A 25,777-nucleotide genomic window follows, 5' to 3' on the forward strand; every position below is an offset into this window, starting at 1 on the left:
TACATTTAATTTTCTAAAAGACATATTGGAATCAGAAAATTTAAGACTCTTGACAAGGCAAAGAGTTGTTGAGAGGTAGCCACAAGAACTTAAATTCAGACCATTCTGTGTTTGAAATTCAATATGGTAATGTGTTAAAAATCTCTAGTCACATTTTCATCCAGATAGAGCATGATTATAGATGGGTTTTTTTTTTAATTAACACCTTAAATGCCTTCAAACAACTAAGAAGACAAAATGTGACTGGGTCAAATGTAATTTTGGAAACTATAATATTTCCCAGAGCATAAAGATACATTGGCTTTGAATATGCAACTTATATCTAATAATATCTGTTGCTCCAAGTCTTCATTAGCAATTAGCCTTTTTTTCAAAATTGTATAGACTTGTTTTTAAGCAGTAACCAACCTCCATCATTCTTGGTCAATTTCCAGGAAAAATTTAAATCATCACAAATATGCAACTTGAGATAACTATTTTAATTTAAATGCAATTCCCTGAGATTTGTAGCCATTGACTATATTGGGAGTTTAGGGTAAGAAATATCAGTTTCTTTAAATCTTTCTCCTTCAATGGCCTTTTAGTTTTTTAAGTTAAATGCATATATCCCAAAATTAATGTCACTAAGTTCAGTGACCATCTGGTAAGATTGTTGCAATGTTTTTCTACTAGTTGTGTGTGACTCATGAGTAGATTGTGAGTTTTTAAAATCAGTTTAGTAGTGCATGTGTATGCATTTAATAAGCTAGAGTAATACAAACTAGAATAGAATAACACAACAATTTATGAAAACAGTCAATGGCAAGTAATTGCTATGTGAGTGTTTGATAGTACTGTTGTGAAAATAACAGAAAATATAGGATCAGATCTCACATGTTAAATGGTATGCTTTAGTTATGCATATATTATGTTTCGAATAAAATGTAAAATTGATTTCTTCTTGTAAGATGCCAGCCAAAATTTTCATAAGTCATTCATCTATTGCATATCTTATATGATTTATAATCCCTGGCTTCTTGAAAGGAATTTATAACACGATTACTATGTTTCATATAGTTTCATTAAAATTGATGTAAGTCATAAAGCCACAGACTGTTTGAGACATTTTTTTCTTCAGGCTTGTCATCCTCAATTTACAGCTTGGTTTTTTCTTTAGAGTTCCAAAAGCCAATTAATAGAGTCATTATTATATCCAGAGAGATGATTGAAAGTATTGATTTGATAAGTAATTCACCACCCCTGCCAAAATGCTAAGATTTTCATCACTAATAGTATTCTAGAGTTTTCTTTGGAAAGATATTTTTATCATTGTCTTTATGGTGATATGATTGACTCTTTTAGTGATAGTGAAAAAACATTTTGTAAAGAGTGTTTCTTACGTTTATAATTCATTAGAGCACTTCTATATATATGTCCCCTTATTGTCATTTATAAGCTTTTCCGGAAATATCTCCTCCAAATGTCTTTCAGTTTGAGTGTCAGAAGATGCCCTCAAAGACCAAACCTGGCACCCCTAAAATAAGAATTGGTTAGTTCAGGGGCACCTGTGGATCAGTTGGTTAAGCAACCAGCCTAGGCTGGGGTCATGATCTCATGGTTCGTGAGTTTGAGCCCTGGATCGGGCTCTGTGCTAACAGCTCAGAGCCTGGAGCCTGCTTGGGATTCTGTGTCTCCCTTTCTCTCTCTCTGCTCCCCCCACACACTCATTTTCTCTCTCTCTCTCTCTCTCTCTCTCTCTCTCAAAAGTAAATATTAAAAGACAAACAAATTTTAAAAAATTGGTTAGTTCAGTTTATGTATTATCCAATCCTGTCACATGTATGAGAACTGAGGGAAGAAGAATGAGCTATCAACGTGGTTGATATTTAAATATAGCTTAAAAATTCTATCTTGCTTTATTTCAATGACAATCAAGTCAAATTTGTGAATCCAATCCAATGTATAGAATTGTTTTATTTATTTAACATGGAGGAAATAACACTGTCCCAAGGGAGTTTTAAATTTGGTTAGGAGACAAAACTTAAGAGCTTTAGTAAAAATACAATTATGTAATGAAGTCATAAAGCAAAATTCTCAATATACCAAAATCAATGCTACTAAATGCACATACATGCACATTTATAAACTCGTTTTATTAAATAATGTTGATAGTGAGTGCTGTGGATTTTCAGGTAGTAAAGAGAATAAAATGCACTCACAATGTTGATTCATTATAGAATGAAATCCACATATTTGGTAGTCAGATAATCACTATTTTGAATCAAGATCCAATACACAATAACTATTTTTCCTCCATGAAACCTCATCTCTAGCACAGATTTGTGGCAAAGTCATGTCAGCTTTCATTGCGCTATTACAATTCGGTACATTCAGAAAGGCAGGAACAGTGATCATTCACTAACTGCTTAGCCTCTGGACTCCTCATTTTTGAGTCTTAGGGAAGGAAGGCAGAAAACATTTCCCATGAAGGAAATCTGAAGGTCATGTATGTATTTTACCAGACTCCCTTACAGCCAGTTTGTGGGCATGTAAGCTAGCTCAACTGATAAGATACTGAATTCTGATTTAACAATGCAAAGAAATGGAGACAGTGGGGATCCACCTGAAGCCAGTGGGTCCCAGTTTCCAGGGCCATGGAGACTGCAGTGACAGTGTCCGGAGATTGATGCAGTATACTTCTCACTATCTTTTCAATATGTTTCCTGGGTAAATCATGAAAAGTCAGTTTGAGTTTTTTTGGATTCCTTTGTTTTTCTTTGATTTAATGAAGACGTTGAATGGATAGAAAACAAGTCAGGGAACAAGTGTCTTCCGACAAAATTAATCTGTAAGTTCCTATCAAAATGGCTTGCCCAGAATGTTATGAAAGGAACATTCTAGATGCAGAAGAAAAAAATACATACACATATGTATATATGGAATATATTGATATGTAGAGACAAAAACCGCCCTTCATCATAAATAAGAAGTGAATAACTTGATCTATGTGTTTTAAGGGCATCTGGACACAGGGCAAAAATAATTTTAAAATAAGCCTTTGGATGTGACCTTAAAAAATATTTTGATATTTTTAATTTTCAGATTAGTTGGATATATTTTCTTTACCTAAAACAATTGACGGATTTATGGAAAAATGTGTGAGGAAAAAAAAAAGATAATTGTGTAATCAATTTCTAGTTGTTAATGTGAACAAAAACCATATTAATAAAGCAAAATCAAATATGTGTTGCTAATATTAGTTTTTAAAACCAAGATGCATACACATCAATGAATAGTTGACCAAGGAGTCAAGAATACTCAATGGAGAAAAGACAGTCACTTCAATAAATTATGTAGGAAAGTTGGATATTCACATGTAAATGAAAGAAGACCCTTGTCTGACACCACTCACAAAAATTAACTCAAATTCAAGTTTTAAGTGTAAGACATGAAACCATAAAACTCATAGATGAAAACAGGGAAAATACTTCTTGACATGGGTCCTAGCAATGACTTCTGGATAGAATGCTTCAAGCAAAAGCAACAAATAAAAAATGAACAAGTGGGACTGTATCAAAATAGACAGCTTTTGCACAGCAAAAGAAACAATCAGCAAAATGAAAAAAAATCTATAGAATAGGAGAAAATATTTGCAAATTATATACTTGGTAAGGGATTAATAGCCAAAATATATAAAGAACTCATTCAATTCAGTAGCCTAAAACTCCAAATAATCCAACTTAAAAATGGGCAGAGGACCTGAATAGACATTTTTTCAAAGAAGATATCCACATGGCCAAGAAGTACGTGAAAAGGTGCTAAAAGTCACTAATCATCAGGGAAATGCAAATTCAAATCACAATGAGATATCACCTTGGACTTGTTCGAGTGGCTATCATCAAAAAAGAGAAGAGATACCAAATACTGTAGAGGATGTGGATAAAAGGGAACCCTCGTGCACTGTTGTGGAAATGTAAATTGGAACGGCCACTATGGAACACAGTATGAAGTTTCCTCAAAAAAATTAAAAGGAGAACCACCATATGACCTAGCAATTCCACTTCTGGATACATATCCAATGGAAATGAAATCACTATGTGGAAGAGATATATGCATTCCCATGTTCACTGCAGCATTACTTACAAGAGCCAGGATGTGGAAACAATTGAAGGATCCATGACAAATGCATGGATAAAGAAACTGTGTGTGTATATGTATGTGTGTGTGTGTGTGTGTGTGTGTGTACATGTATATGCAATGGAATGCTATGCGTCCATAAAAAAGAAGGAAGTCCTTCCATTTGTGATAACATGGATGAACCTTGAGACCATTATGCTAAGTAAAATATGTCAGGCAGGTAAAGACAAACGCTGTCTGAAATCACTTACATTTGAAATCTAACAAATGCTCAGAGAAAAAGAGATGTTTGTTGTTAGCAGAGGCAGGGGGTAGGGGTTGGAAATAGGCAAAGGGGATCAAAAGGTGTAAACTTCCGGTGATAAGATAAATAAGCACTGGAGATGCAATGTACAGCAACTAGACTGCAGTTCATTCCGCAGTATGGACAATTTGAGAGTTGCTAAGCAGGTAGAGCCTAAACTGTCTCATCATAAGGACAAAAAATTGTAACTGTATGAGGTGATTGATGTTAACCAAATCTGTTGTGGTAATCAGTGTGTCATATGTGTATGTCAAGACATTATTCTGTATACCTTAAACTTATATGGTGGTATATGTCAATTATATCTCGATAAAATGGGGAAAGGCAAAACTAGTGAAAGTTGAAAATAGAAATAAAAGCCTAGATGTCATTGCTGATTCTTTCATTAACTATCTTGTTGACCTTGGTCAAGACAGAAACTCTTTGAAACTCACTTTGATCCTCTATAAAGGAGCAAGTTCTAAAATCGTGTGAAATAAAACATTTGACAACAATAAAGAGTAATGTATGGCTTATAAACGGCAAAGTGGTCAGAGATAGGGTAAAAACGTTCATGGATCAATTTGCAAAAGGAACTTCACTTGAAGTTGAAAAAGAAGCATGCCTTGTGTTTGACCAGGTACCATAGGGAAGGCCAAAAAGAAAGTGAGGGAAGCTTTTCTAATGCTAGTTGACTTTTTCTCCATTTCTTATATACTTGTCTATAGATTGGGCTTTTCTATATTTTATGAATTTATAGGCCTATGTTTTTAATGGTAATCAGGATACTTGATATCTCTTCAGCATATTCCACACAATATATATCATCACTGTTGTGAAACGAATTGTGTCCCCCACAGAGGTCAGTTGAAGTCCTAAAAGTGGGTATGTGTGAATGTGACTTTATTTGGAATAGGGCATTTACACGTGTAATCAGGTGAAGATAGAGTTATACTAGATTGGAGTGGGCCCTAAATCCAATGACTATTGTCACTATTTAAGGAGAGATTAAGAGACGCAAAGATCCACAGATCCACAGGACCAACAGCCATGTAAAGATGGAGACAGAAGCTGGAGAGATCTCGCCAGGGGTACCGAGGACTGTTGGCCACCACCAGAAGCTAGAAGAAACACATGTTCCTCAGAGCCACCAGATCTGGCCTCCTGAATTGTGAAAGAATACATTTCTGTTGTTTTAAGCCACCGGGTTTGTAATTTGTTATGGCAGCCCTGGGAGACCAATATGGTCAAAACGGCTTTTAAAGTGATTAGGATAATGAAGCTCAGAGCAGAAAATAAAAGAGAGTGATTAGGTGATTCTTCATGAGCTGGTGTGGTGGATGGATAGGAAAATGGCCATGTCTTTTGCTATGTGACTCCACAGCTCCACTCAGCAGGAAAATGTCTGCTTCTCATCCTTTGAATCTAGCCTAGACCTGTGACTTGCTTTTGCAAAGAGATGTGACAGAAGGAATGTTGTGACAACTCAGAGTGTCAGTATCAAGAAGCCAAGCATGCATTCCTCTCTCTCTCTCTCTCTCTCTCTCTCTCTCTCTCTCTCTTGCACCCGCACAATTCTCATGAGAGCAAACCAAGGCTAGTCTGCTGGGACAGACATCTACTGAAGTAGAACTGATTCATCTCTACCGAGGCCATCCTAGACTAGCTTAGAGCCAATTGATTCCCCAGGAAGTGGGAGAACCCAGTCCATATCAGCAGAACTGCCTAGCTGAACCAGAGACTCATGAACAGTAATAATGCTTGTGGTTTTCAGACACTAAATTTCAGGGACCTTTGTTATGTAGAAATGGCAAAGTGATAAAAGATTCATGACTAATTCCAGACAATCCCTTGACTCTAAATTTTTCCTAGTATAAAGCGTGGTGCAGAGAAGTTGTAAATGTTAACCATGTATTGTATCCAGTTTCTCCTACTTACCTTTCTATTTACCCACGTGATTTATTGAAATCTCTCTGCATTCATTTGTCTGTCTCTCCATTCTCAATATTCCAATATTGTTTTCTATCCTCTTCTTGGAATCTTTTGCCTGGCTTAGATTTCCATTTGCCTTTCGGATCTCATCACTACATTGATCTCAGCATGAACTCTAGCTGCAGTTAGAACATACTGCCCCTAGATACCACAGCTCTCAGTCTAGTCCCTATAAATTATCTGTTAGAACATAAAGCACCCATTTACTCACTGAGGTGTATAATGAAACATTGACTAAGCATAGCTATAAATAACATAGGCTATATGCTATATTTAACATCTACAGAAAAAATGGTAATGCCACGATGTTGGGTATTTGTGGAAAACATGCAAAGGAAAGAGAATATCTGAATACCTTTATGCTTATAATGCTTAATTGGAGAACTTAGAGTTGGCAGTTGGTAAAAATAGGCCCTTTCTTTCTTCTTGTTTGGAATAACACTCACACAGCTGCAAAACTGATAAATTCTTTCCCAGCGAACTGATCTTCTGTGTGAGAGTGTAGGGTGGGTTGCAAGGCAAGGATTAAAAGGGGTATGAGACAATTTTAGGGTTATCTTGACTGTGGTGAAGTCTTCATAGGTTTATGACAGATCTCAAAATTTATCAAACTGTATACTTTAAACATGTGAAATTTATTACAAATCAATTATGTCTCAATAAAATGGAGTATGTAATTTAGACACTTAATTTGGCTTAAATAAATCCTCAACAAATATTTACTCAGCAAAGGTATCATGCTATTTCCTTCCTGCAGGGAATACATATCTATATATCTATATAGATACTGGCGTGCGCGTGTGCACACACACACACACACGCACACACACAGAGCCCAATATATCATAAAATGGTTGTTGCCAAAAACTTGCTTAAGCTATAGAGAAGTTAGTACCTATTTCTCATATAAGGCATTACAAGGAATATGAGCGTTGAAGCAGAGTTTTATACAGCAAAGTATTTCAATGAAAGACATATTTGAGAAATGGTTGGCAGCACCCATATGGCTTACATTCAAAGAAAGGGCAAAGAGAATATAAAAAGATGAGTTATCATTAAAGCATTGGAGGGATTCAGTAGTTACTTCACAAGGCTAGATTAAGTGCTAAAGAAGTTGCACAAAGAGATAATGCATCAAAGGATGAAAGCATTGTATTTATGTGTATATGAGTCAAAGAGAGGTTTCAGAGTGAAATTGGCCTGCTTTCCTGAGAAAATATTGGGATCATTAACATTACTATGTGTGTGACAGTGTGGTGTCAGGCAAGCAATTAGTGGCTATCTGGAAGAAGTTCACATTGCATACAATATTGTTTTTATTCATTTACTTTGAGAGGGAGAGAGAGAGAGAGAGAGAGAGAGAAAGGGACAGAGATGGAGAGAGAGAGAATCCCAATCAGGTTCCTCACTGTCAGTGCAGAGCCCGATGAAGAGCTCAAACTCACGAACTGTGAGATCATGACATGAGCCAAAATCAAAAATCGGATGCCTTAACCACTGAACCACGCAGCCGCCCCTACAATTTTTTTTCTTATTTCCATTTTGCACATAAAAGGCTTTTATTGATTAAAATCATTTTGAGGCATGGGTATATTTAGCATATATACATGTTCTATCAATCTACCTATCTACATATCTTTAATTTTCTCTTATCTTTATATATATATATATATATATATATATATATATATATGTATATATGTGTGTGTGTGTGTGTATGTAAACTGAATGTATATTATAAAATTTTTATTTTGTACATTTATTTTATACAGTGCTTATTTTATACATCTGATTTTTTAATTATGTAAAAAAATGTTTAATGTTTATTTCTTTTTGAGAGAGAATGAGAGAGAGAGGGGTGGGGGGAGGAGCAGATAGAGAGGAAGACACAGAATCCAAAGCAGGCTCCAGGCTCCAAGCTGTCAGAACAGAGCCCTACACTGGGCTGGAACTCACGAACTGCGAGATGATGACCTGAACTGAAGTCGGACGCTTAACTGACTAGCCACCCAGGCGCCCCATCTGATTTTTTTTAACATAAGTTTCGTTGGACATTTTTCTCATCAATAAATTGACTTTATACTGAAGGCTTGCACCTGTGAATTAGAGATTAGAAGAACCGTCTGCATAATTTTTGACTGGAATTCTATACAATTTTTAATTTTTTTAAAGATTTTTAAAAATGTTTTTTTAATTTATTTTGAGAGAGAGAGAGAGCATGAGCGAAGGAGGGGCAGAGACAGAGAGAGAGAGAGAGAGAGAGAGAGAGAGAGAGAGAGAGAATCCCAAGCAGGCCCCACACTGTCAGCACAAACCCCCACGGGGGGCTTGATCTCACAAACCGTGAGATCATGACCTGAGCAGAAATCAAGAGTCAGATCCTTAACTGACTGAGCCACGCAGGCACCCCTATATAACTTTAAAACATAAGATCAAGTTAGGAAAAGAATTATAAAGGTGACATTTTATTTAATTGTGCAATCTTGGGGTCCCTGGATGGCTCAGTGGGTTAAGCATCGGACTTCAGCTCAGGTAATGATCTGGCAGTCATGAGTTCGAGCCCCATATTGGGCTCTGTGGAGACAGCTCAGAGCCTGGAGCCTGCTTTGGATTCTGTGTCTACCTCTCTCTCTCTGCCCCTCCCCCACTCACACTCTCTCTCTCTCAGAAAAAAAAAAAAAAGAATAAATAAAAACATTAAAAAATGTTAATTGTGCAATCTTAACATTCCATTTTTTTGTGTGCTTTCTTTGCCTGAAAAATTGTTAACTATTTGGTCTGTGATATTTGCATGTGTATCCTCATCATTTAATCAGAAATATTAATCACGATTAGCCTTCAGGAAGAACTACAAATTTCCTTTAATGTTATCCCTTGAGTGGGATATGTTATAGTGAAATCTATTTCCTTAACTGAACACTTAGGAGGGCCTTTCAGATCAGTTTATTTGAAATATTTAATATAAATCAAATATTTATATGAAGTCTGTTAACATTTTTGATGTGTCAATCATATCTTTTTCTGTATGAAGTATCTTTGGAGAAAAGGAATTGTTGTTTCAAAGACATTGGATCCCTTATAATAGATGAAGGCAAATGATATGTTGGGATAGCTCAAGCCTATGGAAAATTGCTATTACATAAGGTTCCGGTGAAAAACAAGATTCAATTAATACATATCTGTAGGATTCCAAATACGTGCTAGTCATTTTCATAGGTCCCAGAGATTCAGCACTAAATAAAGTCCTTCAGTTAGTTGAGCTTACAGTTTAGTGAGGATAGAAGACAATAAACACATAGGAAATAAATAATAGAATTTAAGAGTGGTGTGAGGAGCAACAAAAATCTACTGGGCATAAGATATCAAGCCAGTTAAGGTGTTAGACAGTGATTGAGTAGTGGGCATCTTGGAGAGTATAATCAGGGAAGCTTCCCCTGAGGCATGCCCCAATTCTGAGATCTCAGGGACATGAGGGTGCTAGTCAGGTAATGTCTGGAGGAAGAACATCACAGAAAGATGCAACAGCCATTGCAAAGGCTTTGAGTTGACCACGGGCCTGGATGACAGAGGAATAGCAAGATACCCATTCACACAGACCAAAATGAGTAAGAAAAATAGGGAGATAAATTCTAAGATCAAGGGAATGGCAAGGAAGACTTGGCAGGGGATTTCAATCTGCTTACATACTTGTTTCTTCTTTTTACCTGCTAATTTGACAGATCTTTGTTGGGACAAAAAGCCAGGCATTCCTCAGCATTCTGAAGCAATCAAATTCTGGTGACCCAGGGACCATTTCCCAGTGGGTCCTAAGCCTTTATATTCTCTGATTTAGCCATGGAAGGAGCTGATTTGAAACTAAGGCAGAAGTGACTCACCTGTTTGAGGTAGGAGAGGGTTGGTGATGGCTGCATTTAACTAGACACGTACAGTCTATTAATCTGCTGTCTACCTTTCATTTTGCTTGTTGATACAACTGCATATACATTCTTTTTAAGCAATATTTTGATTGATTTAAACAGATACAGCTAAAAAAATTAAAATATGATAGTTTTGGGGGCGCCTGGGTGGCTCAGTCGGTTGGGCGACCGACTTTGGCTCAGGTCATGATCTCACAGTTTATGAGTTCCAGCCCTGAGTCGTCGGGCTCTGTGCTGACAGCTCAGAGCCTGGAGGCTGCTTCGGATTCTGTGTCTCCCTCTCTCTCTGCCCTTCCCCCACTCATGCTCTGTCTCTCTCTCTGCCTCAGAAATAAGTAAACATTAAAAAAATTTAAATATGACAGTTTAGCATATACACATACATTCAGCAGAAAATGTTACACCATACTCACAGAATTAGAGCTTAAAGGAAATCAAATCACACTTTCTTCTGTTTTTCCACTAAGCCCTCTCCTACTTCCCATGGACTTAAGTTTCTGAACTTTCCTCCTAAATGCTTCATAAACTAGCAAACAGGTCCACCACAGAAGGAGACAGAGGCTAAACACGACACTTACATACATTTAATTGTAGAAATGATTTTACTTTGGAGAAGACATTCATAACTAAATTTATCTCAAAATTTTAGGGAAAGCTCTTCCACATCTTTTCAACTACAAATAAACCTCTTAAAAAAATCACTGTACCAGCAGTAAGTCTTTGAGTAAATATACATATTTTTTGCCAGATAAATCTTGTTTGGGTCAAGTATTTATTATTTGATCATACATACATATGACTATGTATATACCACATATGGTATATATACAATTTTTCTGTAAATAGCATGAATCTTATTATAAAGGAGTATCATCTTTTATTTTGCTGACAGAAATGTTTGATATAAATTTTTCTTTTTATATACAAATTCTCATTGTGTTCATCTTTTATTTGATAGATGATGAGGCCACTTCCTAATAATTAAATGGTTTCACACTCATTTTTGAACACTCACTCATTAATCCAATGAAGTGTTTCTATTATGTGGGAATAATGGACAAAGTTTTCACTTTGTCAAAAAACTGATTACTTACACAATGGAAATTTCAGAATATTAATGTTCCTTAGCAAATACAATTGCTTGAATACTGTTAGAAAATAAGTCTTAATTAATAGTTAGGATCTAAAACGGGAAGGTTAACATCCATGTCTCCAAATTTTCTGACACATTAGCTATTTTCATGTAGACACAGAAAATCATTACCAGTCGTTCAAATCCCAAGATTTATTTCAACTAGTTTGGCAATATTACAGTCTAATGAGCTATGTTGCCATGGTAGAATAGGTGTGCCCTAATATTCTCTGCATATAAAATATTTTTGCAAAACTCATTATTTGTGCGCATTTTTAATTACCTATATTCACTTATTTGTACCCATTAGAAAGTAATCAACATAATTCATGAAGCCATAGAAAGCCATTATTTCAACTAACACTGAAATTTATATTATTGGTGTATTAATCTAATTATCAACAACATAACTGAATTTTCAGTAACACCTATAAGTGTGTAGCATATTATAACTTTTAAATTTGTTAATATGGAAGTATTTAACACAAAAGACAATTATCTACAAAAGTGCAAACTGATTAAAGTTGTGTTAGGAACACTAAAATTTTCCCATATAATTCTAGACAATCAGCCTTCCCAAGTTGGCAAAACTCTTCTTTTGTCCATATTAAATACTTCTGGAATTTTTACCTTGATAGAAATATATAATGTGTGACTATTACTAACTCATTACATGGTGTAATATAAAAATTATCAACCTATGTAAAACAGTTGTTAAATTGAAAATAATTTCATAATTTTTTGAGTAGAGAAAAGAATTCTTAGTAATATTTCTTTGTGTCTGATGATGAAAAATACTAAAAGATAATTCTGAGGAGCTATATGCATAAGCTTCGGTGGAATTTTTATATGTATAGTAACTTTTATATGTATAGAAAACAGGGCTATGAATCTAAAGAGGTCAAAAAATGGATGAATCACTGAATTCTCCTCCTGAAACCAATATATTGCACTATATGCTAACTAAATCAAATTTAAATTAAAAAAAAATTAAAAATCATGAATGTAAGTAATTTTATAGAAAAGGAGCTAATAAACCTTAGATTCTCTTATTACTTCAACAAAATTTACGTTAAAGTTTTTACCAAATCTGTACAATTTTCACATCTCTGTATAAAAGAATGGGAGAAATAAGAGCGTATTCTTTGAGCAATAGATTTGTGTTAAAGTCGTACAGACAAAGTGTACGTACTTGATATAACTGGAAAATAATTGGGCTTTATGACCAAGTGTTATTTTGGTAAATTTTAATACAGAAGGGGAAGAAAGAGTTATTATTGATTGCAATTGTTAAAGTTGTATGAAGAGTTGAATTTGAACGGATAATTAAGGAACTGTAATATGCTGAAAACTCACACAATTCTCACAATTAGTGAGATTATTTTAATTTAATGCTTCCCCAAGTACTGACTAGTCCATATATCTATATTAAATTGTGATAGCATTAAACACCTTTATTTAACATTTATTTAATTTCAAGACAGAGAGAGACAGAGTGCGAGCGGGGGAGGGGCAGAGAGAGAGGGAGACACAGAATCCTAAGCAGGCTCAAAGCTCCAAGCTGTCAGCACAGAGCCTCATGCAGGGCTCAAACCCATGAACTGTGAGATCATGACCCGAGCCAAAGTCAGATGCTTAACCCACTGAGCCACCCGGGCGCCCCTATGTGACAGCATTGTATTAGATCTTTGCCGTGACCCAGGAACTGTAAGTTATATGAATTGCCAACACTTTATTAAGAATTAAGAGAAGAGTCAATCCAGGCTTAGAGCTTCAGCAGATACAGAGAATTATTATTCAAAATGACAAAACAGAAATAAATAAGAAAAAATACAGAACGGCAAAATGAAGGAAACAGCCAAGTTCAATTTTATTCCTATACTTCATACCTTCATTTGCATTTACTTTGTTGGCTAATAAGCTGAGAGTTAAAAGGCTAATTTAAGAAATTTATTTAATTCAAATAACCCTACTCTAAATTTGTTTTAGATTTGTCTATATATATGTGACAGACAGCATCTAATAAGTTAGTGAGGAAAATCAAAATAGATTCAGAAGGCAAATATAAATGAAAATGAATTGAAAAGTGATGAGAAATGAATATGAATACATATTCAATTAGGAGAACTAATTGAGTATGAGCCTAAGAAGGAGGAACTTTGTTAATTGTGAAGTAAAATAAGAAAACGTGTTAACATTTCCTTAAAAGATATGTCAGTTTTAAAACGAGGGCTAGAGAAGGATTCAGAGTTTTAAGGTTTCCCTCCATTTTTTTTTACCTGGATTTTATATTTCAATAAAAATCTGGAACCTTTCATTTTATTCCAACCTTTGTCATTATTATAGTTTTCTCTCTTAATTTGCGTGACGTTAGTGATGGGCAACCAGACATCAGTGATAGAGTTCATTCTTCTTGGACTGACAGCTGACACTGAGCTTCAGGCTGTGCTTTTCCTTTTTCTGTTGCTAACTTACGTCTTAAGCATCATGGGAAACCTGACCATCATCATTCTGACCACGCTGGATTATCGCCTCCAGACTCCTATGTATTTCTTCCTCCGGAATTTTTCCATTCTGGAAATATCTTTTACCTCTGTCTTTGTTCCCAAAATGCTAGTCAATATTGGAACTGGAGACAGGACTATCTCCTTTGCTGCTTGTTTCACTCAGTATTTTTTTGCCATCCTTCTGGGAGCAACCGAGTTTTATCTTTTAGCTGCCATGTCCTTTGACCGCTACGTTGCCATTTGCAAACCCCTACACTATACAACTGTAATGAGCAGGAGACTCTGCATTCAACTTGTCTTGTGTTCCTGGCTCTCTGGTTTTTTGGTTGTCATTGGGCCTCATATAATGACTCTCCAGCTGCCTTTCTGTGCATCCAACATCATCAATCATTACTGCTGTGACTATACTGTACTGTTGCATCTAGCTTGTTCAGACACACATTTCATAGAAGTGATGGAGTTCATCTTGGCTGCAGTCACCCTCATCTTCACCTTGGTGCTAGTGATCCTTTCCTACACGTACATTATCAGGACAATTCTGAGAATCCCCTCTGTTCAACAGAGAAAAAAAGCTTTTTCTACATGTTCCTCTCATATGATTGTGGTCTCACTTTCTTATGGAAGTTGTATCTTTATGTACATAAATCCTTCTGTTAAGGATGCAGAAACTTTTAATAAGGGCGTGGCTGTTTTAAATACATCAGTTGCCCCTCTGTTGAACCCTTTCATCTATACCCTCAGGAATAAGCAAGTGAAAATAGCCTTCAAAGATATGGTCAGCAAAGTAACAGCTTTTTCAAGAAAATAAAGCTGAGGCTCATAATAATAATAAATACTAAATAACGAATAAATGTTTGTAGATGTATATTCTTGTATATTACAGTGTTTTCTATAATATGCCATCAATAGTCCTACCTGAACACCAAAACAGTAAAGCTATCTATTTAATGAAGCCTATTTTAACATGACTTTATTTCTTAAAAGTTTTAAAGGCCTGTGAGTGTATATATGTGTGTGTATCTTCTAATGCTTTCATGCTATTTTTCCTTATTTGTACCTCACTTTTAAGGAAAGGATTTGGGAGAGTTAGAATTGGGAGTATGAATTCTAATTGTTAGTTTTTTACAACTGAACTTTTCTTATCCTCTCCCACATGGTGTCCCATCTCTATACTTGGAAATTGAATCATTAAATATACACCCAGAAGAAATCTACTCTAGTTTGTGAATAATAGCTTCAATAATATATTGGTTAATTAACATAAAGTTGGTTATTTCGTAATTATACTATTCAGATTTAAGTTTAGTGTTTCCACAATAATCACTTACTGAAACACTAGGCTACTCAATGTTTGGGGTAAGAAAGATAGATGTGAAGAAGAGAAAATCAATATCTACTTATTTTCAAACTGATAGGAAAATGGTAATGATTTATACACACATTAAACACTGAGTGAATCCACAAAAGAGGGAAAGGGATGATTCAAATTTCAGTTACTTAGCAATATATCATTATAGCAAATTCATACATATTAATGTTGTGCCTAGTCATTGTTCTGGTTCCGTTTCACAAGAATATGAAATAAAATTATATGGACAGCATATATGATGTTAACAATTTCATAAGCTGAAATCATCTTCTTTCTATGTTGATGCTAAACTTTAAATTTTATAATCTGATGTCCTCAGGCAGGGTGTCCATCACAAGCCGATATTTTCTAAACATTTCTTATCCATATTAATTTTTTTCAGAAAGCCTGGGCCAGACCCATAGTACGGGTAATTTTAAAATTTAAAGAAGCTATGCATGTTTCTTTCCATGTACTGATGAAGAAAACGGGGCCCTGGAGGTATCAACAAAATACTTTTTATTAAAACATATTGTTAAATCTGTACTCTTGAATCTTGACTCATCCATCTAATAATGGAGAATCTACTAAGTAGCAGAGATACTAGAGAGTGCCCTGGGACACCAAGGGGGAGAAAGATGATTGAAAATGTAGCACCTGTTAGTTTCGTCTGAAAAATCACCTAAATTCCTGACATGTAGTTGTTGGCAAGTGAGGAAGTTTGAAACTTAGCTATTCAGATTGACGAGTAACTGACTCGTTAGTTCACTCAGGAATTTGTTGTTTCTACACCATCAGTAGTACATCAATCATAGTCATCCAAAACATGATCTCGTGTTATGGCGGTTGCTCAATTTCAAAAGACAGATCAAACAATGCTATGTGGTGGAACACTTTTTTGACAGAGGTAATTACTTTTAAAATACATAAAATTCTGTTACCCCCATTTAATTAAAATATAAAAGTAAATCAGACAACCAAACAACCACAAATCTAGGAACATTATGCTGAAGTTGCTGAACATGTGCAGAAGATAGAAAAACAAACAAACAAACAAACAAACAAACAAACAAACAAAACGGCAGTCAATTAGGAAACAGGGTGGGGGAGTCCTAGGACATCCAGAGGAATAATACGAGGGAATCATTATTGAGTCTCTTAGTTCAATTAGAATCCGAGTTGAGTTCAGGCTAGGTTGCAGGTTTTGTTGCTATTCTGTTTTGTTTTGTTTTCCTTTGTTTTGTTTCCTTATTTTGCTTAATTTTACAATTTTATGGAGTTATAATTCATGCACAATAAAGTGGGACCAATAAAGTTTGTAACTCGAGGTTTGACACATGTATACATTTGTGAAACCATTACCTAAATCAAGATAATGAACTTCAAACGTTTCTTTAGGCACTCTGGCAATACACGTTGCAGTCTTCGTAATGTTTCCACTTGGCTAGGCTGAACTATTGCCCTCGGATTTCCCTTTCCTGTTTATTTCCTGTTTTAGTGGACCACCAGAGAGATTATTTGGGATATTTGGAGAACGGAGTGAAGCAGAAGGCATTCTGTGGCTCACAGAGGTTGTTGTTTAACTGCTGGTTTATTTTGTTGTAGGACACAGCTGCCATGCTTGCGATCTTTCCATTGTCACCTGGATTGCTTTTCATCTTCTGCAACACCAGATCTGGGTATCTCTGTTTAGCTCCATGGCAAAGCGCCCAAGCTTTTTGTAGGATACCAGTAAATGTGAGCTGAGAGGCAACAAGAGCTAACACAGGTTTCAGTTCCTTCTCATGTGATTCTGCCCATGCACAGACTTTACATCCTTCACAAAAATGAACTTAACATGGATTGTGGACCTATGTATACAAGGCAAATCTCTAAAACTCTGAAAAAATAGCACAGAGCAAACCTAGATGACTCTGAGTTTACCAATGATTTTTTTAAATTTTTAATGTTTATATTTGAGAGAGAGAGAGAGAGAGAGAGAAAGACATTGCATGAGCAGGGGAGGGGAAGAGAGAGACAGAGACAGAATCTGAAGCTGGCTCCAGGCCCTGAGCTGTCAGCACAGAGCTGAATGCAGTGCTCATACCCACAAACCGTGAGAGCATGACCTGAGCCCAAGTTGGAAGCTCAACCAACCGAGCCCCTCAGATGCCCTGGCAAAGATCTTTTAGATACCGCATGGAAGGCACGATCCATGAAAGGGATGATGGATAAGCTGGACTTCATTAAAATTTATCAAAGCTTATCAATAATCAATAAATTTCATAGAGACTATTATTGTGTGGCTTCTCTGTGTCAGGACATGAGTGAGGTGATTTTTAGTAATGTTTTACCCGTTTAATCACCACAACCTGTGAACATAATCAAACAGAAAATAATTTGTTCTTCTGTTTTTGCATTATGATTAACATATTAGAAACGAGGATATTTTGACCAGAATTCCATAGATAAAATCTCAAAATCTCATTTATGTTTATTATAAAGATGATGTTTTGTATTGGAAGATACATAAAGGAGTTTCTGAAGTCCTTGTAGACATTGAGCCTGCTTGTCCAAAAACCAGTAGCAGTAAGAAACAAAAAGAACATGAAAGTATTGTGCAGCCCACTAGAAAGGTTGATTTTCTTTTATTTTTCCTCCAAGTTTTTATTTAAATTCAAGTTAGCTAACATACAGTGTAATATTAGTTTCACGTGTAGGATTTACTGATTTATCACATACCACACCCTGTGCTCATACCTCTGCCCACCCAACCCCCCACCCTGCTGCAACCCTCAGTTTGTTGTCTGTAGAGTCTGTATTATGGTTTGCCTCTCTTTTTTTTCTTCCCTATGCTCATCTGTTTTGTTTCTCAAATTCCACATATGAGTGAAATCATATGGTATTTGTCTTTCTCAGACTGACTTATATTGCTTAACATAATATACTCCAGCTTCATCCATGTCCTTGCAAATGGCAAGATTCCATTCTTTTTTATTTTAAATGTTTATTTATTTATTTTGAGAGAGAGAGAGAGATAGACAGCAAGCGGGAGAGGGACAGAGAGAGAGGGAGACAAAGAATCCCAAGCAGGCTCTGTACCATCAGCGCAGAGCCTGATGGGGGGCTCAAACCCACAAACTATGAGAACTTGACCCAAGCTGAAAGAGTTGGATGCTTAACCAACTGAGCCACCCAGGTGCCCCAAGATTTCATTCCTTTTGATGGCTGAGTAATATTCCATCATATATATGTATACCACATCTTCTTTATCCTTTCATCAGTTGATGGACATTTGGACTATTTCTAGAATTTGGTTAATGATGATAATTCTGCTATAAACATCAGGGTGCATGTACCCTTTTGAATCAGTATTTTTGTATCCTTTGAGTAAATACCTAGTGTGCAATTCCTGAGTCATAAGATAGTTCTATTTTTAAATTTTTGAAGAAATCCTATAATTTTCCAAGTGGTTTAGTTTGTATTCCAGTCAACAGTGTAAGAGGGCTCCCCTTTCTCCAAATTCTCACCAACATCTGTTGTTTCCTGTGTTGTTAATTTTAGCCATGATGACAGGTACAAGGAGGTAACTCAACGTCATTTTCATTTGTATTCCCTAATGAGTGATGTTTTCATGCATGTTTTGGCCATCTGGATGTCTTCTTTGGAAAATGTCTATACTTGTCTTCTGTCCATTTCTTAGCTGGACTGTTTGTTTTTTGGGTGTTGAGTTTGATAGGTTCTTTATAGATTTTGGATACTAACCCTTTATCTGATATGACCTTTGTAAATATCATTTCCCGTACCATAGGCTGCCTTTTAGTTTTGTTGACTGCTTCTTTCACTGTGCAGAAGTTTTTATCTTGATGAAGTATGAATAGTTCATGTTTGTATTTGTTTCCTTTGCCTCAGGAGACATGTCTAGTAAGAAGTTGTTGCTGCATCTGAGGCCAAGGGGTTGCTGCCTGTATTCCCCTCGAGGATTTTGATGGTTTCCTGATGCACATTTAGGTCTTTCATCCATTTTGAATGTATTTTTGTGTATGGTGTAAGAAAGTATTCCAGTCTCATTCTTCTGAATATTGCTGTCAAGTTTTTCCAACACTATTCGTTGAAGAGACTGTCTTTTTTCCATTGGGTATTTCTTCCTGCTTTGTTGAAGATGAGTTGACCCTATAGTTTTGGGTCCATTTCTGAATTTTCTATTCTCTTCCATTGAACCAGGTACCTCTCTCTTTTTTTTAATTTTTAAAAATATTTATTTATTTTTGAAAAAGAGACAGAACACGAGTGAGGAAGGGGCAGAGAGAGAGGGAGATACAGAATCTGAAGCAGGCTCCAGGCTCTGAGCTCTCAGCACAGAGCCTGATGTGGGGCTAGAACTCATGAGGCATGAAATCATGACCTGCGCTGAAGTCAGATGCTTAACCAACTTAACCACACAGGCATCCCACTATGTATCTGTTTTTGTGCCAGTACCAGGCTGTTTTGATGACTAAAGCTTTGTAATATAGCTTGAAGTCCGGAATTGTGATGCCTCCAGCTTTACTTTTCTTTTTCAAGATTGTTTTGGCTATTTGGGGTCTTCTGTGGTTCCATACAAAGTTTAGGATTGTTTTTTCTAGCTCTGTGGAAAATACTAGTGGTATTTTGGTAGGGATTGCATTGAATGTGTAGATTGCTTTGGGTACTACAGACATTTTAACAATGTTTGTTTTTCCAATTCATGAGCATAGAAAGTGTTTCCATTTCTTTGTGTTGTCTTCAATTTCCTTCATAAGTGTTCTACACTTCTCAGGGTACAGATCTGAAACATTTTGATTGGATTTATTTCTAGGTATCTTATGGTTTTGGTGCAATTCTAAATGGGATTGATTCTTGATTTCTTTTTCTTCTGCTTCGTTATTGGTGTATACAAATGCAACAGATTTCTGTAGTTTGATTTAATATCCTGCAACTTTGCTGAATTCATGTATTAGTTCTAGAAATTTTAGTGGTTTTTTTTTTTTTATTTTCTACATTGGCTACCTTGTTGTCTGCAAATAGTGAAAATTTACTTCTTCCTTGCTGTCTTTTATTTCTTTTTGTTGTATGAGTGCTGAGGCTAGGAGTAACAGTAATCTGTTAAATAACAGTGGTGAGAGTAGACATCCTGTCTTGCTCCTGACCACAGAGGAAAAGCTCTCAGTTTTTGCTTATGGAAGATAATATTAGACGTGGGGCTTGCATACATGGTCTTTATGATGTTAAGGTATTTTTCATCTATCCCTACTTTGTTTAGGGTTTTTTTTAATGAAGAATGGATGCTGTATTTTGTCAAATTCTTTTTCTGCATCTATTGAGAGGCTCATGTGGTACTTACCCTTTCTTGTATTAATGTGGTGTATTATGTTGATTGATTTGTGAATATAGAACACCCTTGCAACTGAGGAACAAACCCCACTTGATCATGTGAATGATTACTTTAATGTACTTTTGGATTCGATTTGCTAGTATCTTGTTGAGAATGTTGCATCCATGTTCATCAGGGATATTGGCCTGCAGTTCTCTTCTTCAGTGGCGTCTTTGTCTGGTTTTGGAATCAAGGTAATACTAACCTCGTAGTTTGGTAGTTTTCCTTCCATTTCTATTTTGAGAGCATTTGAGAAGAATAGGTATTAACTCTTCTTTAAAGGTTTGGTAGAATTCTCCTGGAAAACCATCTGGTCCTAGACTTGTTTGTTGAGAGATTTTTGATTACTGACTTAATGTCTTTACTGGTTATCCGTCTTTTCAAGTTTTCTTTTTCTTCCTGTTTCACTTTTGTTAGTTAAAATGTCTCTAGGAATGTATCCATTTCTTACAGATTGCCCAATTTGATGGCATGTATTTTTTTCATAATATTCTCTTATAACTCTTTGTATATCTGTGCTTATCTTATTTCTCCTCTCTCATTTGTGATTTTATTTATTTGGGTCTTTTGTCCTTTCTTTTTGATAATTCTGGCGAGGAGTTTGTCAATTTTTAAAATTTTTTCAAAGAAGCAGCTCCTGATTTCATTGATCTGTTTTACTGCTGTTTTTGTTTCTTTGTTTTCTTCTATATAATTTATTTCTGCTCTACTCACTATTATTTCCCTTCTTCTGTTGGTTTTAGGTTTCATTTGTGGTCTTTTTTCTAGTTCCTTTATGTGTAAGATTAGGTTGCTTATTTGAGATTTTTCTTGCTTCTTGAGTAGGCTTGTATTGCTATGTACCTCACTGGTATGAGCACTTTTGCACATCCCAAAGGTTTTGGACCATCATGTTTTCATTTTTACTTGTTTGCATGTATGTTCTTATTTCTTCTTTAATTTCCTGGTTGACCCACTCATTCCTTAGTGGGATGTTCTTTAATCTCCATGTATTTGTGGTATTTCTAAATATTTTCTTGTATTGACTTCATGCTTCATAATGTTGTGGTTGGAAAATACGCATTTTGTACTTATTGAGGACTAATTTGTGACCTGGTAAATGATCTGTTCTGGAGAATGTCCCATGTGTACTCAAAAAAGAATGTGTATTCTGCTATTTAGGATAAAATGTTCTGAAAACATCTGTTAAGAATATATGGTCCAGTGTGTTATTCAAAACCATTGTTTTCTTGTTGATTTTCTGCTCAGATGATCTGGCCTTTGAGGTAAGGGGTGTTGAAGTCCTCAACTACTATTGTATTATATTGTATTGTACTGTATTGTATTGTATTGTATTGTATTGTATTGTTATGCTTTATGTTTGTTGTGAAATGTTTTATATATTTGTGTTCATCCAAGTTGGGGGAATAAATATTTACAATTGTTAGACCTTGTTAGATAGATCCCTTTATTTTGATACAGTGTCCTTCTTCATCTCTTGTTACAGTTTTTGGTTTAAAATGTAGTTTCTCTGATACAAGTATAACTACTCAGGCTTTTATTTTGCATACATTTTCATGGTAAATGTTCCTCCATTCCCTCACTTTCTTTTTTTCTCCAATATATGAAGTTTATTGTCAAAATGGTTTCCATACAACACCCAGTGCTCATCCCAAAAGGTGCCCTCCTCAGTACCCATCACCCACCCTCCCCTCCCTCCCACCCCCCATCAACTCTCAGTTTGTTCTCAGTTTTTAAGAGTCTCTTATGCTTTGGCTCTCTTCCACTCTAACCTCTTTTTCTTTTTTCCTTCCCCTCCCCCATGGGTTTCTGTTAAGTTTCTCAGGATCCACATAAGAGTGAAACCATATGGTCTCTGTCTTTCTCTGTATGGCTTATTTCACTTAGCATCACACTCTCCAGTTCCATCCATGTTGCTACAAAGGGCCATATTTCGTTCTTTATCATTGCCATGTAGTACTCCATTGTGTATATAAACCACAATTTCTTTATCCATTCATCAGTTGATGGACATTTAGGCTCTTTCCATAATTTGGCTATTGTTGAGAGTGCTGCTATAAACATTGGGGTGCAAGTGCCCCTATGCATCAGTACTCCTGTATCCCTTGGGTAAATTCCTAGCAGTGCTATTGCTGGGTCATAGGGTAGATCTATTTTTAATTTTTTGAGGAGCCTCCACTCTGTTTTCCAGAGTGGCTGCACCAGTTTGCATTCCCACCAACAGTGCTAGAGGGTTCCAGTTTCTCCACATCCTCTCCAGCATCTATAGTCTCCTGATTTGTTCATTTTGACCACTCTGACTGGCGTGAGGTGATATCTGAGTGTGGTTTTGATTTGCATTTCCCTGATGAGGAGCGATGTTGAGCATCTTTTCATGTGCCTGTTGGCCATCCGGATGTCTTCTTTAGAGAAGTGTCTATTCATGTTTTCTGCCCATTTCTTCACTGGGTTATTTGTTTTTCGGGTGTGGAGTTTGGTGAGCTCTTTATAGATTTGGATACTAGCCTTTGGTCCGATATGTCATTTGCAAATATCTTTTCCCATTCCGTTGGTTGCCTTTTAGTTTTGTTGGTTGTTTCCTTTGATGTGCAGAAGCTTTTTATCTTCATAAGGTCCCAGTAGTTCATTTTTGCTTTTAATTCCCTTGCCTTTGGGGATGTGTCAAGTAAGAAATTGCTACGACTGAGGTCAGAGAGGTCTTTTCCTGCTTTCTCCTCTGCAGGTGTCTTTAGGTCTAAAATGAGTCTCTTGTAGGCAGCATATAGATAGGTCTTGTTACTTTATCCATTCTGACCTCCTATGTCTTTTGATTGGACATTGAGTCCATATACACTCAGAGTAATAATTGGTAGATATGAATTTAGTGCCATTTTATTGCTAGTTTTGTTGTTGTTTCTGGATACTTCCTCTGTTCCTTTCCAGTGTTTTTTCTACTCAAAAAGTCCCCTTTAATATTTCTTGCAAGGCCAGTTTAGTGATCATGAACTGCTTTAGTTTTTGTTTGTCTGGGAAACTCTTTATCTCTCCACTCTGAATAATAGCCTTGCTCAATAGAGTATTATTCTTGGAGCAGTTTTTCCCATTCAGCACATTGTATATATCATTCCACTCTCTTCTGCCTACCAAATTTCTGTGGAGACATCTGCTGCCAACCTTATTTGTCTTCCCTTATAAGTTAGGAATCTGTGTCTAGCTACTTTTAGGATTTTTCTTTATCTCTATATTTTGCAAATTTAACTACAATATTTCTTAGTGTTGACCTGCTTTTACTGATTTTGTTGAGAGATGTGCTTTCTGTATCTGGAAGTCTGTTCTCTTCCCAGATTAGGGAAGTTTTCAGCTATAAGTTCCTCAAATAAACCTCTGCCCCTTTCTCTCTCTTCTTCTTCTTCTCCTTTCTTCTTCTTCCTGTCCTCCTCCTCCTTCTTCTTCTTCATTCTTCTTCTTTCTTCTTCTTCCTTATTCTTCTTTCTTTCTTCTTCTTCTTCTTCTTCTTCTTCTTCTTCTTCTTCTTCTTCTGGGACTCTGAGCTGTCAGCACAGAGCCCGACTGGGGGCTCAAACTCCTGGACTGCAAGATCATGACCTGAGCCAAAGTCGGCTACCCAACTGACAGAGCAACCCAGGCACCCCATAATTGTTGCTTTTAAATTGTATATCAGGCATATTACTTATAATTGTTTCAATTAGAAACCTGGCCATGACCTTTTCTTCTTCTTTCTTTTGGCATGAATTACTCCGTCTTGGCAATTTGTCTAGGTTTCTGTCTTCTGTTTGTTTATTTGAGTTTATTTAATTATTCTATATACTAAATGTTTTCTCTACCCCACTGTGTACCACTTGGCCCTTAGGGCCTTTGTCCTCAGGTAGAAAGCAACAGAAAAGGAAGAGTAAGAAAAATTTACTCCCCATATTTTTTGTCTATTAAGATTTTACTTAGTGTTTATGCAAATACCATTGGCCAAATATTTCTAGAAATTTGTTCCAGAAAGGGACAATTGTTTTAAGGTGTTAATTTTAGAGCAGTTTTAGGTGTACAACAAAATTGAAAGAAAGGTACAGAGATTTCCCATATACCAGTGGGCTTCAAATATGCATAGTCTCCCCCATTTACAATATCCCCCAGGACAGTGGTAGGTTTGTTACAATTGATGAACCTACATTGACACATCATAGTTACCCAAAGTCTACACAGTTTGCCTTATGGTTCATTCTTGGTGTAGTACATCCTATATGTTTGGACAAATGTATTTCGTTTCACAAATAGATAGGTATACAGATAGGTAAATGATATAAATGGATGATATGTAAATACAGATAACGTATTTAGATGTATAGATAAAATCTTCTGTGCCCTGCCTATTCATCACTCCTCACCCATCATCCATGAAAACCACTGATTTGCCGTCATCATAGTTTTTCCTTTTCCAGAATGTCATTTAGTTGGAAACATAACATATGTAGACTTTTCAAATTGGGTTTTTTCACTTAGTGACACGCATTTAGGTTCCTCCATGTCTTCTCATGGCTTCAAAGCTCATTTCTTTTTAGCACTGACTAAATTTTTATTTCCTAGATGTATCATAGTTTATCCATTTGCCAAATAAAGGGTATCTAAGCTGCTTCCAAGTTTGGGCAGGTAAAATAAAGCTGCTATAAAGACCTGTGTACAGGTTTTTTCGTGGACATGTTTCCATCTCCTTTGGGTAAATACCGAGATGGGTGATTGCTATGGTAAGAGTGTGTTTAATATGGTAGAAAAACACCAAACTTTCTCCTAAAGATGCTGTACCATTTTGCATTCTACCAACAATAAATGAGAGTTCTTGTCACTTTACATCAACATCAGGCTTTGTTGATTTCAGTGTTCCAGAGTTGGCCATTTTAATACGTGTGCAGTTGTTTCTCCTCGTTGTTGTGATATACATTTTCCTAATGATATGTGATATGGATCACTTTTTGTGTGATTATTTGCCATCTGTATACCATCTTTGTTGAGACATCTCAAGATCTTTGGCCCATTTTTTAATCTTGTTGTTCATTTGCATACTGTCGAAAATGAAGAGTTTTTGTACATTTGAGTTAATTTATTTTAGAGGTGTTTTCACAAAA

General features: G+C 36.0%; 1 protein-coding gene across 1 annotated transcript; it reads left to right on the forward strand.

Moving 5' to 3' along the window:
* The first annotated feature begins 13,816 nt into the window (after positions 1-13,816).
* Positions 13,817-14,755, forward strand: LOC106989865 (olfactory receptor 6C4-like). Its single transcript, XM_015088313.2, has one exon. The coding sequence runs from the start codon at positions 13,817-13,819 to the stop codon at positions 14,753-14,755; it is 939 nt and encodes a 312-aa protein (XP_014943799.2).
* Positions 14,756-25,777: the final 11,022 nt, after the last annotated feature.

The sequence above is a fragment of the Acinonyx jubatus genome, chromosome B4, assembly GCF_027475565.1.
Source record: "Acinonyx jubatus isolate Ajub_Pintada_27869175 chromosome B4, VMU_Ajub_asm_v1.0, whole genome shotgun sequence".
NCBI lineage: Eukaryota > Metazoa > Chordata > Mammalia > Carnivora > Felidae > Acinonyx > Acinonyx jubatus.

Coding starts and splice junctions, on each gene's coding strand:
- LOC106989865 (XM_015088313.2), top strand. CDS start 13,817: ATGGGCAACCAGACATCAGTGATAGAGTTCATTCTTCTTGGACTGACA.